We start from the raw sequence: 15,795 nt of genomic DNA, 5'->3' as shown, positions 1-15,795 counted from the left end.
CCCTTCAGCTTCCAATTTACATCTGTCTGTTACCTGCACACACACCTATACCTGCACCTGTACACACACTAATGAAGTACTAGTGCCTTGCCTTTAAAGGGTCGACAATTTTTATTTACGGTGTAGCCATGATGACAGATGATTGGGTTAAATGGGCTGTACAGTATGTATGATTGAAATCTTGGATGACTGACAAAAACAGTAAGTTTTACTTAAGTATCTGTAAGCTGCAAATGTGAGCACGCCTCTACAACAAGGACTCAATTACAAAACTAATCCTGATCAAACCAAATGCTATCAAATTTCCACCACTGCAACGACAGGACGCTGAAGCTTGTAGCCGCCACAACATCACATTTTGTCGGAATTACTGAATTGTCGGAAAGGAACAGAGTAGCATAAAGGAACCGTGTCTTAATAACGCCAGGAAACGTAGAAGCACGGGAGCTGAAAATCTTTCAGAGCTGACCTGTGTGATTTATCTCCACTGGAGTGCGCTGTAAAGATGACACCATGTGGTGTGAATTGGGGTTGCATTTTTAAATTGGGAAACCCTAAAAAAGATTGCCAATTGTGCAAAGACCACCTCTTTAAACACTTCTGCTGCATGAAGGTGATGATCATAGCAGTCTTAATAATTATTGCTTCTAAATTGTCCTCTTTAGCCAAATTTCTTGAATCAGTAGCCAATAAATTGTTCAATGCTTACTGGTGAGTGGTAGGCACTCTGTTGAAAGCACTCACCAATCTGGTTTGAGGGCTGAGCCGGGAATTATTATGAAAATAAAAATAAATAACATAATGTGATGAACAGGTAATTCAGCCCAGCAGTGTTCCCCTAGCCCTAAAGGGACTTACTGCCTAGTTGCCTAAAAGTGAAATAGTATCTAGCACCGTATCAAGCCTGGTCTTGAAAACCCCCAGTGTTTCTGCCTCCACTACATGCCCTGGCCTGGCAAGCTATTCCACACAGTGACCACTCGTTGTGTGAAATAATACTTCCTAATATCCGTAATATCTGTGCGGAATTTTGTCAATTTCCATTTATGCGCTGGGGTGGGGGTATCTGTAATAACATTGTGCATGCGCTAGATTATAACGGACATTGTGCTACTCTTTTTCTAGACCTTTCTAAAGCCTTCGACACATTTGTATCACTCTGTGATGTTACATGATGAGACTCTTGAAGACTCTTTTTCATTCTACAGCCTATACTTGGGTTTCAAAATTAGCTCAGAGTTTGATGTCAGTGTGCTGCATTGGGTGATCCACAATCAGAGTCTCTGAGCATAAATGAAGGAGTTCCACAAGGTTCAAATTTAGGGCCAGTGTTGTTCACCTTTTAGATTTATAATATTGTTTCATCCAAATGTACTGGCTATATTAAGCTGAATGCTCTCTTGTTGTGCTCTTGATTCTATAAACCGGGCCATTTAAAAGCATCAGCTTGCCTTCATTTGCCTGCAAATGACACCCAAAATTGCATGACACCCGAAATCAATTGAAAAAATGGTTCTTAATTCAGAAAGAAAAATTAAATACACTGAGTGAGCACATCATTTGGTATTTATTAGACCTATTTTTTTTTACTTCTACTGCTGTAGCCTATCCACTTAGAGTTATGACGCGTTGTGTGTTCAAAGATACTCTTCTGTATACCACTGTTGGAGTGTGTGGTTATTTGTGTTACTGTCACCTTCCTGTCAGCTTTGATCAGTCTGGCCATTCTGACATCTCTCATTAACAAGGCGTTTCTGTCTGCAGAACTGCTGCTCACTGTTCTTTGCAAACTCTAGAGACTAGTGTGCGTGTAAATCCCAGGAGATCAGCAGTTTCTGAGATACTCAAACCACCCTGTCAGCCACCAACAATCATTCCCCATTTTTTCCCCATTCTGATGGTTGATGTGAACATTAACTGAAGCTCCTGACCCGTATCTACACGATTGTATTCATTGCACTGCTGCCATGTTATGTTCCTAATAAAGTGCTCATGAGTGTATATGCTCTCTTCCAAATCAAGAAATGTTTTGAAAATCAGCACTTTAAATGTCTCTGATATTGAGACTGTTCTGCTCCTGAAGCCAAACAGGTTCTCCAGCTCTAAGTACTAACACTCCCAGACCTCATGAGGAGTCATGAGTCATATATGACAGTAAATAGTTGAGTCATAAGCTCAAGTGCCAGCTTGAATGAAAGTTTTTATTGTGACACTGTGGCACTCTCAATCAAAAACGGAACCACCCTGAACGACATTAAGAAATTTTATCTAAAAAAAAAAAAATGTCCCGGAAAATTACATTTGGGGAACAGAAAGCTTATATAAGACTTGACATCAAAACGCATACATGCATTGATTCTTTTAAGGTTCTGTTCCACTGAAAAGAAAAAAGCATTTTCAATCAAATTTGGAGTTTTTCTTGAAAAACATACGCAAATTAGCTTTACATACTTTGCTGGAATAAAGTCCACACCTTATGATAATTTAAGTTTGTACCTCTGTAATCATCTGCAAGACCAAAGATGCGTTTTTCAGTGGAACATAGCCTCAATGGCAATACATTTCAAGATAATTATCATTTTTTTCTGAGAAAGGTCCTGGGTGCTTTAAAAAAAAAAAAAAAAAAAATCTCAGCTTTATACTTGAATAATTTGATGTTCTACTTCTCTGTGAAAGGTACAATCAATCATTCCTCAGATGTAGCTCCTCTCATCTTCCTCACCCTCCTCCAGAAGCCTTCATTCACGATGATAGCCAGGAAGAGCAAGATGGCCGCCCCCAGAGCACAGCGGGCTAGATTCTCCAGTGCACGGGAAACTGGAGGAAATGAGACTCTGAGTTAACGGACTTGTGTGGAGTCTGAGGTGATTCATTTCTGCCTTTTGTCCATGTGTGAAAGTAGCGCTGGATATCTGAATATCTGTTCTGTATGCACTGCAGAAACTGTCTCGACAAGAGTTTTTCTCTCACGTAGAAAATATTAGCTTGTTTTAAGCTTCTTCTTGTTAAAGTGACATTCACGCGGCCATTGGCAAATATTGAGATGTGTCAATCTCTCACCTCATTGGCAGTTTTTTTTTTGTCTCATTTAGCAAAAAGATTATAGAAATAAGATTTTAAGTCTAAATATACGACTAACATACTTCATAGGACCTATTATTATTCCTGGATGTTGAAGGCTTACCTATTCTTCCCCTAGGAGTTTGGGTGGACCACCTGCTGAGGTGCTTTTAATGCCAATCCGTCAGGATCTATGGTCAACGATGGAGGTCTAATGAGGGTTGGACCCAAGATAGAGCACTTTTATTTTAATTTAATCATTCTGCTTTTACATGACATTAATGGCATTTGGCAGATGCCCTTATCCAGAGTGACATACAGTTGATTAGACTAAGCAGGAAACAATCCTCCCCTGGAGCAATGCAGGGTTAAGGGCTTTGCTCAAGGGCCCAACGGCTGTGCGTATTGTGGCTATACCGGGGATTGAACCACCGACCTTGCGGATCCCAGTCATGTACTTTAACCACAACGCTACAGGCCGCCCCGCCCCTGTGTTATGGTTTTTTTAATTACATTTTTTTTTTCTTCTGTATTTCTTATCAGATTTTATCTACATGTACAGAACATTGTGTTACAGTTCTGTATGAAATGTGCCGTACAGATCAAGTCACAGATCAGGCAGCCAGCTAGAGTACATCAGTGTTGGGTTTCATTTGATATGAATCGCTGCATCTGACCTCTGGCTACAGTCCCCGCTGCTCTGCTCTGTGCAGTGAGCGCTGTGTTTGTGTGTGCTGTCTGTTTGTCTATTGGCGTGGAATGTGGGCGCTATGGAGACCTGGGTGTGCCGGTGGATTACCCCGTTCAGGATTACAGTGCACTGCCGGCATTTAACAGCCCCGCTTCACTACATTATTACATTATTGGCATTTGGCAGACGCTCTTATCCAGAGCGACGTACAGTTGATTAGACTGGAGCAAAGCAGGGTTAAGGGCCTTGCTCAAGGGCCCAACGGCTGTGCGGATCGTGGCTACACCGGGGATTGAACCACCGACCTTGCGTGTCCCAGTCATTTACCCTAACCACTATGCTACAGCCAGGCTTCATGGCCCTGACATGGCCGTCGTCACTTCTGGGTGCGTGCCAAGTGCTTTACACTCTCATTCTCGTGCTTTCCTGACTAGTTGCGATGATACACCGTACGTGCGTGGCGCACAAAAGCTCGGTAAAACCGGATAGGCTCCAACCACGACGGTTTAGCTTTCTGAAAATGGGAGCTGTTTGCAAAGCTGAACTGTTGGATAGATTGTGGCGAAGAGGAAGTATAGCCTTGATTGCCACATTTATGAAACCAGGACAAGATGATGGAGGGGAATCTCATGTAGGCTACTTGTGAAACACCCATGTGCATGTTTTTGTAACTGATGGGACAGTCACCACAATATTGTCCCAACCAACACCAAAAATCGGTGTGCCAACTCGTAAGAAACGAGGAAAAAGGAAAAGCAAAGACCTCGATAAAGACCTTTGTTCCTGCCAACTAAGTGGAAACAGAGGGAGCTGAACTAAGGAACGCTTCCAGTACCCACACTGAGGAGCTCAAAGGAAGCAAAAAATTTGACAATAGCCGCAAAAAGATATTGTCAGGACCACAACAGCGAGAGAGACCGCTGTAGTGCCTACTTCAGGAAGTGGCCAAAAGTCACTGAAGCGCCGAGCTACAGCCAGAGAGCGTATAAGTAGCCCTCCCACAGCTGGTGCGAATGATGGTAACGAGTGGGAGGGCCGTCAGGTACACGCCCTCTCGGCAACTAAAGGAAAAATTGGAAAAAAGGACGATATCGTCCCCACGGTGAAACTAACACCCAGGCAGTAATAAAAACCTGACAACTGCAAAGTGCAGACTGAGCTTTATTTTAATTTTAATATTAGCTTGTGGTGTAAAATATAAATCAAAATAAAGCTGTAGCCACAATAAAATCTGCACAGCTGTTAGGCCCTTGAGAGAAGCCCTTAGCCCCACAATGCTCCAGAGGTTATTGTCCCCTGCTTAGTCTAATCAACTGTAAGTCGCTTTGGATAAAGCGTCAGCTAAATTAAAAATTATTTAACTTGGTATTAGCTTGCGATATAGCATTCATATGCTTTTAATTCCAGGTTGTAATTATTCAGGAAGTTGCTGTTGTTTGCTGTAACACCACGGAACCTTTGCTCAGTCAAGTACACCACTCAAGAGCCATTTTAGCAAGGTTGTGGAGTGACAGGAAAGTACTTACTCTTATGGGCGGGTACACATCCTTTGCTGAACTCTGTATAAGTCATGTCATCTGTGCTCTCTCCTCTACACATATACTCGCTGTGGTAGGAGTGGTTTCCTGGGGTCAGTGCGAGTGTGTCTCTGCCGGGGCCCGGCGGAAGACTCAGTCCGTTTCTGTACCACGTGTAGTTCCACTCAGCCGGACTCCCCCTCACCACACACCTCAGTGTCAGATTGCCTGTGCCGAACATGGCTGCCCATGGAGTCTCCAGGGTGAGCACAGCCTGGCGACCAACTAACAGACCTGGGAAGCAAACAGACAAAACAAAAATAAAACATAAAATAATACTTGTCACCTGTCACATAAAAGTAAGATGTGAATAATCTTCCTAAAGATCTTAAAAACTCCATGGAATTGGTCCTAATTACATTCTATTTAAAATTTGTCGTTTTGTCACATCTGATTGCATTAGTTAATAATGTAGGAAAGCTAACAGCAAGTAATTACCAGAAATGTTGATATTGACAGTGTTGCTGCCGTCAGAGTATATAGGTTCGCCCTTTTTATTTCCCCGACAGGAATATTTTCCAGAGTCTGATGGAACAGCAGAATGGATGGTATATGTGTCCACGGCCGTGTCTATAGGAAGCTCCTGTTCGTCTTTGTACCACAGATATCCCCAGTCACTCAGATTGCTGTGAATCTTACAGCTCAGCGTCACTTGTTCTGTGTTTTTGAAGGTCCTCCTGTCAGGCTGTACGGTCAGCGTGACTAACTGAAGCACTGTAGAAAGTCCAGATCAAACAGCATTGGATTCAAAGGAAGTATTGTGATTTCAGCAGACAAAAACAATCAATGGCATTTTGATTCATTTTGACCCCTGTGTGCTCCACTAAAAAGTTAAGAGTAAAGACTTTCAGGTGCTAGCTGATTGATTGAACTCCCATCTCAGATATGCTACCAGCACTATCTGATTGACCAGCTCAAGCCCAGCAAGACCACCTTATGGCCAGCTTGACCAGCTCAATTAAAGAAAATACTGTCTTTGCAGCAATGCTCAAATGATTAATCTCTTGCTTCTCAAAAAACAAATGAAAAAGAGGCCATGACAAAAAAAAGCACATTTCTGCACTTTTACTGGCCCAAAATACTAACAGCTAAGGCAGTGCTTATAGTTCAGCTCTTATCTATACACATTGCTAATTTCTATTCATACCCCATCATTAACAGATCTTAACCTGCTGAGTCTCTCATAGATAACTTTGTTAATCCCTTTAATGAATTCAAAAGTCTCAATCAAATCATCCTTAAGTTTCCGTTTTAAAAAGCTTGAAAAGATTGCAGTAAGCATCTTAAGTCTTTCCTCATAACATTTTTAGATTTTATATCAGGAAACAATTTGGTTGCCCTTCTTTGAGCCTTTTTCAGCTGCCTATAGATCCAGCATGACTGGCAAAGCGACATCACACTGACCTACCGTTCAACGTATGTGTCACACTGACAGCTGAGGTTTCTCCTGCCCTTGCTTCGCACAAGTACTGAGCGCTGTCAGACTCAGTGACATGACTCACAGTGTACACAGATAAGCCTCCTTCAGTATCGGAGGAGAGTGTGGTCTCTTCTGCTCCTCTTCGCTTCTTCCAGGAATATTCCCATTGCATGAATGGCTCTGAATCATTTACCCTACAGGTGAAATTCACAGTCTCTCCTGCTACCACATTTGACCAGGCTGGATCTGCCATCAGGACCACTCGGACCCTAGACTCTGGAGCAGAAACACCTTTAGGTCAGCCACTGAAAACACATTTGCGGTCACCTCCATGAAGCAGAAAAGTGTTTCAGGATTACCTCTGTTTTCTGTGATGGAGATCAGGGTGGGCAGAACTGTGGAGTACAAGGACAGATGTAAAGACCTACAATCTACAAACACATCTAAATGATCATATTATAGGCACCAACAATCCAAAGCAACTGCTACATACAACCCATATAAAGGCATATACTACCTCATACTTCGACTGCTACTATTACTAATACTAATGATTGCCATCATAATGTCATAACTATAATGATAGAAATAATGCACATACCGTACTATTTATTACTTACAGACTGTGTAGAAAAATATCCACTTGTCCATTGTACTTTTGGTGACCATCTCTCTCAGAGGAACAGGAACAAGTTGTGTAAAGCCGTCGTTGTAAATCATTTTTTCTGATGTGCATTCATAAACCCTCCACATGCCACAGTGCCCCCTTCTGTTCACATCTCTCATATGTGATGATGGGTGGAGTGTGTGCTGTTCAATTCTATTCTATTCTACAGTACTGTGCATAAGTCTTAGGCACCCCAGACTTTATTATATGTATGTTTATTTTTTTGTGTGTGTTAGTATAAAAGAATACAATTGAGATTTCCAAATATTCATTTTCCAAAAGACTTAATTTTACAGAGACATTTTTGTATTTAATTTAAAATAACATATTACTGTAAGCAATTGACTACTTTTTACATAAAAACTTGATGTCTGCAGAAGTATTGTGGCAAGCTCTCCAGCATGCTTGGAACAACCTCCCTGCTGATTGTCTTATAGAACTGCAGGACAGCGTTGGCTATCTCAGAGAAGTGATGTAGTTTCAACGCCGAAGGTAAATGTAAATGGTAAATGGCAGGCATTTATATAGCACCTTTATCCAAAGCGCTGTACAATTGATGCTTCTCCATTCACCCATTCATACACACACTCACACACCGACGGTGATTGGCTGCCATGCAAGGCCCCGACCAGCTCATCAGGAGCATTTGGGGGTTTAGGTGTCTTGCTCAGGGACACTTCGACACAGCCCGGGCGGGGGATCGAACCAGCAACCCTCCGACTGCCAAAACTATTGTTTTGATTTGGTTTTTAACTATTCTGCCAAATTACTAAAATGTAATATAAAATGTGTCGTACGTTTATTTAGGACCTTTCATTTATTTATTTTTGAAAGAATCTTATCTGTACAGAATGTTATGCAGGTGCCTAAGACTTTTGCACAGTACTGTATATTATATTAAAATCCAGGGTAAAGGTAATCTTACAGGCAGTCAATTCCCTATTATTTACTGGGTAGGTACACAGCTACTTGTGTATTAGGTAAATACTTTGATTTCAGTGATAAGTATTATGAAACTGATTATGAATAAATAAATAAGTAAATATGTTGTTTCATAGTTCATAACTCGGAAATCCAAATAGTTACATAATAAGTATCTGGTATTTACCCAGTAAACACTAGGTAATTCATGAGCCATAAAATAAAGCATTACCAAAACCAGATCTGAACCCCGAGAAATCAAAATGTTACGATGGTTGTGATGGGAAACATTCATATTTGTGACATGATTCTGGTGGGTTCTGTCACTTCTGCGAGGTGAATATCTGTCTTCAGTTATTTTGAAAGATTATGGCATGTTGTGTTTCTCAACACAGCTGCTGCATGTGCAGCCTTCAGCAGAAAATGAAAGGAGAATACAGAAGTAAGCGGGGGCACTGCTAATTAAAAACACGGGGAACCACACAGGAACTGCTAGGGACACCAGTTCATTTCCTGCAAGAGAATGTTTTCTGACACACTGACTGTCAAATGTCAAAAATACTTAAAACGGAAATGTTTTTGTTTCCTGTCACTTAAATAAAATGTCATGTAAATCAGTCCCTGCACGTTCAAAGCCAGTCCTCGTACGCTCAATAACTGAAACAGAGGTAATAATGGCCAGTATAGCTGAAGATGGAGAAATGAGGTACCTGTACTCAACAGGAAATGAAAATTCCCAGATCAAAACAGACCGGTTCTGTGAGAAAGGATTGGTTCTACAGAGATTAATTTTAGCCTTCGGATTTCAGTCACTCTAAGCCAGTGGTTCTCAAACTGTGGTCCACAAAGGATTCCAAGTGGTCTGCAAATTGTTTTTTAAAAAAAGCCTATTTTATAGATAGTTTAGCTATGCTATACGTAAACTATTTAATAATATATTTAATATATTATTTAATATTTTAATATAATATTTAATATTTTATGCAATTACAGTAAATCCTCAAATTGTGTCCGGGATTCTATTTGAAGCCGGGCCTCGGATAATAGCCGGGGGCGTGGTTGATTCGGACAAATAAAGGCCGGCCCCCAAATACAAGCCGGGGTAATATTGCCTACCAGTAGGGCTAACAGTCCATGAGCACTAGAAGACATTGTTTCGATTTAACTCAATGAAATAAAAGAGCTCTTCTTAATATTTTATATTGTTGGTGGGTTTAATACTGTTGCCAATGAAAAGTCGTTGTCCTACACCATGGGTCTCCAACACGTTGCTCTCAAGCTACCAGTCGCTCGCCGCCCCCTTCTGAGTAGCTTGCCAAAGGCTGAAGCAGGATACATTTAAACACAATTGTTGCCGCGAGGCATTCCAGCCTACGAATTTAATAAAAAGTAAATCAGGCAAAATTAAAAATTAACTCAATTTAGGCTACTTGGCTATGCAATAAGGTTTCCATGTATTTACAGCACAGTGCACGTTCAATGAATGAATGAAAGCAGCTGCCTTGGCTCGCAATAAACAGACGGGTGGAAATCCCGACACTCTTTCAACTACATAAAAATTAACAGTGAACCATCAAATACCTACCAGATTTCAGTGTCCATCAGTCCCAACATTACCAATAGAATGAAACAGTCCAAAAGTAAATTAAATCCCAAACCAAAGCAAAAATCTTTTGATAGCCTACCGGTATGCTGCTCCAAACGAAACGCATGTCTCACAATAAAATGCACTTTAGGAAAAAAAGATCCTTAACTTGCTGTTATCTACGATAATTTGTTATTGTTCATGAAGGCGTGTCTGGAAAGTTGTTATTTTATGGATTCTGGACTTGCATGAGATTTATTGTGTTTGAGAATATTTGCAATAAACTAAGTCTGTTAAGACTGACACTATGACTTCCTGATTAGTCTACACTAATTGATTTCTGAACGGTTACAGGAAGTGTTGAACAGTGTTGGCCCACTTTAAGTGTAGCCTTTTACTTTATTTCAGAAGCCTAATAAGAAATAAAGGCCTGCCTCGAATACAAGCCTGCCCCAAATAAAGGCCTGTGCTTTGTGCAGCCTAAGTAAATAAAAGACCCCGGCCACAATTTGAGGATTTACGGTAGGCTATTTCAAATATAGCCTAATTTGTAATCTACTGTTTAAGCATTGTTTTGACGGAGTAACAATGGTTTCACCCTTTTTTGTGGAGTTAGGTGGTGGCGATTATATATTTATATATTTAGATATATATATTTTATTGTGACTGGCTAAGTGATTTGAGACCCACTGCTCTAAGCTTTGAAGACTGGTCCTTTTGGACAGATCAGAAAATACAACAGACATATATGGCTGTGGACAGATATTGTATATTTTTTCATTTCATGTCATTTAGCTGATGCTTTCATCCAAAGCGACTTACAGTTCATTAAATTTAGCAATAGACAGTCCCCCCCTGGAGCAATGTGGGGATACATTTATCCAGTCCACTTAAATTCATCATCATTTTATACTTCAGGCAATGAAGTGTAAGACTTTACCAATAAGGGCAAAGCAAAAGAAAACGATTATCCGCTATACTAGACTAGCGTCTAATCTATACAGTACTGCACTCAGTCTGCTGCTATATGCTTTTAAAACAGACGGGGAAGCTTTCATGAAACCATAAAATTCTCAAAAATAGAAACCAAATAAACAGGTTTTCAGTTTTTCAAACATCTGAGACAGATAATAAAACACTGGGAGAACAAAGGCAGGGTTCAGATAACCATGGTATGTTTTGTATATAAAGAATCTGAAGCACACAGCTAAATCCTGGCCAAAATATAAAAATAAATATCAGACTTCTCTGCTCATGCCCTTCCTTCTACAAAGGCAAAAACAAAGTTTGTACATTGTTTGGGCTTCATTCAGTCTGTGAATATATACTACAAGCACAGAATAAATATTTTACAAATATGAAAAATATAGCTATATTTGAAATATTGCAACACTTTTAAATACAGGAAATAATATATGTTATATGTATAGATGTATGTATGTATGTATGTATGTATGTATATGTATAGATTTGGCTGAAAAACATCAGTCTATCTTTGAGAGAAAATGGAGTAGATTCTTCCAGATTCTCTTGTACGCTCTTCTTCCACGTACGTATTCCTCTTCAGCGCTTCACGGCAGCGTATTCAACACTGCCCCCTGGTGATCGGTCTTCAGCAATCGTGTGAAAATACAAATTGTCGTAGGTGGCGATGTCACACTGGGGCTGGCGTCTCTTCCCGGCAGTTACCTCCGCGTAGAGTATCTCCGGGACTTCAGCAAAAGACTACAAAAGAGAAAAATGAAGCTGGAATTGGGAATCTATTTCCTGATTAATTTCAAATTTGGTGTTAATTAGTGGCTATCGCTGGTGTGGTCTGCTAGTTATGGCATGTTGGTATAAACTATGACTTAAACTAATAATAATATTTGTTTAATGAGAATATAATAATAATAATAATAATAATAATAATAATAATAATAATAATTATTATTATTATTATTATTATTATTATTATTATTATTATTATATGCTAATTAAAAAATTACAGAAATCCTTCTAGCAGAAAACTATATATCCAGGTTTAACAGACAGACGAGGGGTGTCTGTCACAAAGTAGGATTATGAAGTTAGCCAGATAATTTCACCAAGTAAAACCTGGAACTGCTGTTTTATTTTTATTTTTTTACTTCAGTCAATGTTACAGTTTTGGAAAAAAAAGTTCCGGCTTTTCCTCAGTCAACTAACTCCCCCTCCCCCCAGATATGAAGAATAACTCACGCAGTAGTCTGAAGGAGGAAGGCTGCTCTCCTTCAAACTGTCCCTTTTATTCTCCAGCCTGTCTGTGCCTGTGCATTGAACAAACACAAATACATGATCACAACACCCTTCTCTGTTAACACAAATACATGATCACAACACCCTTCTCTGTCAACACAAATACATGATCACAACACCCTTCTCTGTCAACACAAATACATGATCACTACCCCCTTCTCTGTCAACACAAATACATGATCACTACCCCCTTCTCTGTCAACACAAATACATGATCACAACACCCTTCTCTGTTAACACAAATACATGATCACTACCCCCTTCTCTGTCAACACAAATACATGAAGCCTCTGGCCTCATGGCTAAGGTGCATGACTGAGACCCGCATGGTTGGAGGTTCAATCACAACAAGGTCCGCACAACAGTTGGCCCCTTAACCCCACATTTGCTTAGTCTAATCAAATGTAAGTCGCTTTGGATAAAAGTGTCAGCTAAATGACATGACTTGTAATTTTCACTGAAGTTCACCCTGTTGTCTCCCGATTGGAATCAAAATGAACAAACAAATGAAGGCAACAGGAAAATAAACCAAAGCAACGGCACAGTATTTGGTTTTTACACAAGCAGAAGTTGCCTGGGAGCTACAGGATGGCAGCATACAGTCAGACCGCAACTCAGAGGTTGAACTTGATAGAGAGAAGTAAACTTCCTTCTTCTAATCCTTGATTCATGCTTGATCTGGTAACCTCCGTATGGAGGGGTCATACGGCACTGCCCAGAGACTACGTCCGGCGGTTGCCGTCATAGTTCCAATCCTGTCAGTCCTTTTCTGACAGCAACACGCTACAGAGACATTAAAACAGCTTTGTTTGACAACCCAGAGCACACCGTATGGTTAAAAAAAATGTTTGTTTTTTTTTGCCGAGGCACGGAGTCTCCGTTTCTGCTTTTGCGTGGCCCCTCCGCCGGCGTGGGAATCTCCAGGCCCAGCGCGAGGCCCCTCCGTACAGAGGCTGCCGGATGAAGCATGGACCAGACTTTACGCTATTGCAGCAACAGAGGGTTTTCCCTGACGCACTCACATGCTCGCTGTCTGCAGGCTTGGTTGATGGCGCAGGCTAGACACAGGACGAGGAGCAGAATGCCCACGGAGGCGCCCAGGATGGTCAATGTGCCCCTCCAGCTGAAACAGGAGCAGGGTAGGTCACAGCACAGCTCAAAACACACTGTGTGAAGTCCATTAGCACAGCTCAAACACACTGTGTGAAGGCCATTAGCACAGCTCAAACACACTGTGTGAAGTCTATTAGCACAGCTCAAATACACTGTGCAGACCACACTGTGATAATGGACACTGTGTAGGTCATTAGCACAGCTTAAACTCACTGTGTGAATTATATTAGCACAGCTCAAACACACTGTGTGAAGTCCATTAGCAGAGCTCAAATACACTGTGTAAAGTCCATTAGCACAGCTCAAACACACTGTGGCGACCACACTGTGCTAATGGGTACTGTGCAGTTCATTAGCACAGCTCAAACACACTGTGTAAAGTCCATTAGCACAGCTCAAACACACTGTGTGAAGTCCATTAGCACAGCTCAAACACACTGTGTGAAGTCCATTAGCTCAGCTCAAACGCACTGTGTGAAGTCCATTAGCACAGCTCAAACGCACTGTGTGAAGTCCATTAGTACATTTTTTACAGCCCAGATTGTATCACTCTCCAAATACCTACAGACTCACTGTATATATTTGACAGACTGTTCCCTGTGTGACGATTGGCAGGCTGTGCCCTATGCATAAACAAGGCACAGTGCGTTATGTGGGTTAGCCAGAGTCTGACCACTCTGTCAGTTATCGGTCAGTTATTATATTATCGGTCAGTTATTGCATTATTGGTTGTTACACACCTCCATGCGCTGTAATGGTGTATCATGTGGTGACTTCTTCCAAGTATCTGAGACAGGAGGACTATGGAGACCGACATTAAAAAAACAGATGTACTTTACCTGGTTGGGTTTTTCGGGCTGACCGGGGACCCAGTTGCTGCGGTAGTCTCGGCGCTGGTCACCATGGGACCCACAGAGGGGCTGGTCGTCGCTGGTTTTTTTGTGGGGTTCTCTGTACTTTTCTCTGGTTTTGGGGCCACTGGCCTCACTGCTAGGAGATAGTTGGGGACAGGTTACATCCATGAACGTCACAACTCAACTGGTTCTCAGACACGATATGCGGATGTCACCAAATTCCCCCTGTTGGCATTAACGGACAAATGCAGTACCGTATGTGTCAGTAATACGTTACTATAAAGTGTTTGAAAGTAACAATAAAAATCAACACAAGATTATAATTATATAATTTTTAATTCCTTGTCTATCTTTTGCATAATATTGCAATTCGGTCACCTCCAAAAATGTAAAAGAATTCATTAAATTCATTGCCATTAGCAAAATCAGATTCAGTCCACTGACAATCAGGAGTCAGTGAAAGTGATTGGGGGGTCTGATGAGAAGATACTTCAGATACCGCTAATGTTTGTCAAACGTAATAGAAATAGGCTCTTTTACAATGGCCGATGACTGAAGTACACTTCATCAGCACCACATTAGCCAGCACCTACCTGGTTTGACGGTGATTGAGACTGGAACACGTCTATCGGATCCCCGGATGTCGATGGCACACCAATACGGCCCACTATCATCCACTGTAAGGTCTTTTATGGTGATACAAAACTGTCTTGTCTTGTCCGAGAGAGAGGTTCTTCCGTTTCTCGGGGAGGAACTTGTCACCACGGGGGTGCACGACCAAAAACGTTCCCCTCTGCACCAGTATTTTTCATTGCTGGTGAAGTCTTCATCATAGCCACAGCATATAGTTTTAGATTCACTCTCACGACCTGTGACCTTCGGTGGACCCCAGAAGTCTTTGGCCTGGATGCCTGAAGTCAACACAACACAGAAGCAACAAGCTGGGGTTTATAATAATATAATGTAATAATATAAGGGAGGATACCGAATCACAAAAGTCCTAAAAACTTTGTTTTGTAAGATCAACCAGTGACCTGCCAGGTTCAAATATCTACAGTTTTCTTTTAAGATCTTAAAATTCATTGAAAGCTCTGATACGATATACACTTACCGAGCACTTTATTAGGTATTTATTCGACTTATTTTTTAGACTTCTACTGCTGTAGCCTATCCACTTAGAGGGGCGGCCTGTAGCGTAGTGGTTAAGGTGCATGACTGGGACCACAAGGCTGGCGGTTTGATCCCTGGTCTAATGATCCACACAGTCATTGGGCCCTTGAGCAAAGCACTTAACCCTGCATTGCTCCAGGGGAGGATTGTCTCCTGCTTAATCTAATCACCTGTACGTCGCTCCGGATAAAAGCGTCTGCCAAATGCCATTAATGTAATGTAATGTAAAGTTATGATGCGTTGTGTGTTCAGAGATGCTCTTCTGCATACCACTGTTGTAATGTGTAGTTATTTGCGTTACTGTCACCTTCCTGTCAGCTTTGACCAGTCTGGCCATTCTCCTCTGACGTCTCTCATTAACAAAGCGTTTCTGTCGGCTGAACTGCTGCTCACTGGAGTTTGCACCATGCTTTGCAAACTCAAGAGACGAGTGTGCGTGAAAATCCTAGGAGATCAGCAG

At 41.3% G+C, this 15,795-nt stretch overlaps 2 protein-coding genes across 6 annotated transcripts in view; both read right to left on the bottom strand.

The window, feature by feature from the left end:
* Positions 1-2,180: 2,180 nt before the first annotated feature.
* On the bottom strand, positions 2,181-7,467 carry LOC133110559 (basement membrane-specific heparan sulfate proteoglycan core protein-like). 4 transcript variants are annotated; one of them, XR_009704861.1, is made up of 7 exons: positions 7,369-7,467; positions 7,108-7,143; positions 6,737-7,024; positions 5,767-6,042; positions 5,278-5,562; positions 3,185-3,271; positions 2,181-2,817 (listed from the first exon to the last, which is right to left on the bottom strand). XR_009704861.1 is itself a non-coding variant. In XM_061220762.1 (7 exons), the coding sequence occupies exons 1-6, from the start codon at positions 7,415-7,417 to the stop codon at positions 3,196-3,198; spliced, it is 990 nt and encodes a 329-aa protein (XP_061076746.1). In that variant the 5' UTR covers positions 7,418-7,467; the 3' UTR covers positions 2,181-2,817; positions 3,185-3,195. The 4 variants fall into 4 exon arrangements, 3 of the variants coding, with proteins under 3 accessions (XP_061076746.1, XP_061076745.1, XP_061076747.1); XM_061220762.1 differs by having other exon boundaries at positions 3,185-3,251; XM_061220761.1 differs by lacking the exon at positions 3,185-3,271.
* A 3,203-nt stretch (positions 7,468-10,670) lies between these two features.
* The window catches only part of LOC133109518 (CMRF35-like molecule 5), a 6,042-nt gene continuing 917 nt past the window's right edge, over positions 10,671-15,795 (bottom strand). The window contains exons 2-6 of one of the 2 annotated variants that reach the window (XM_061218849.1): positions 14,759-15,076; positions 14,151-14,298; positions 13,221-13,321; positions 12,142-12,209; positions 10,671-11,646 (exon numbers count right to left, since the gene is read on the bottom strand). In XM_061218849.1, the coding sequence (XP_061074833.1) occupies positions 11,485-11,646; positions 12,142-12,209; positions 13,221-13,321; positions 14,151-14,298; positions 14,759-15,076 (797 nt within the window). In that variant the 3' untranslated portion in view covers positions 10,671-11,484. Of the gene's footprint in view, positions 11,647-12,141; positions 12,210-13,220; positions 13,322-14,150; positions 14,302-14,758; positions 15,077-15,795 lie in introns of both variants that reach the window. The other variant, XM_061218848.1, reaches the window with a different exon arrangement.

Source organism: Conger conger, chromosome 14 (genome assembly GCF_963514075.1).
Source record: "Conger conger chromosome 14, fConCon1.1, whole genome shotgun sequence".
NCBI lineage: Eukaryota > Metazoa > Chordata > Actinopteri > Anguilliformes > Congridae > Conger > Conger conger.
The sequence above is the reverse complement of the archived record's forward strand: the minus strand, read 5'-3'. Positions and strand labels throughout refer to the sequence as shown.

What these genes read in the sequence shown, in the direction of transcription:
- LOC133110559 (XM_061220761.1), bottom strand. Translation starts at nt 7,417, where the DNA reads ATGGTCACCAAAAGTACAATGGACAAGTGGATATTTTTCTACACAGTC. An exon ending in TGTGACACATACGTTGAACG is followed by an intron (nt 6,043 to 6,736) that starts GTAGGTCAGTGT and finishes GACTTTCTACAG; the next exon opens with TGCTTCAGTTAGTCACGCTG. An exon ending in ATGTGTACCCGCCCATAAGA is followed by an intron (nt 2,818 to 5,277) that starts GTAAGTACTTTC and finishes CATTTCCTCCAG; the next exon opens with TTTCCCGTGCACTGGAGAAT.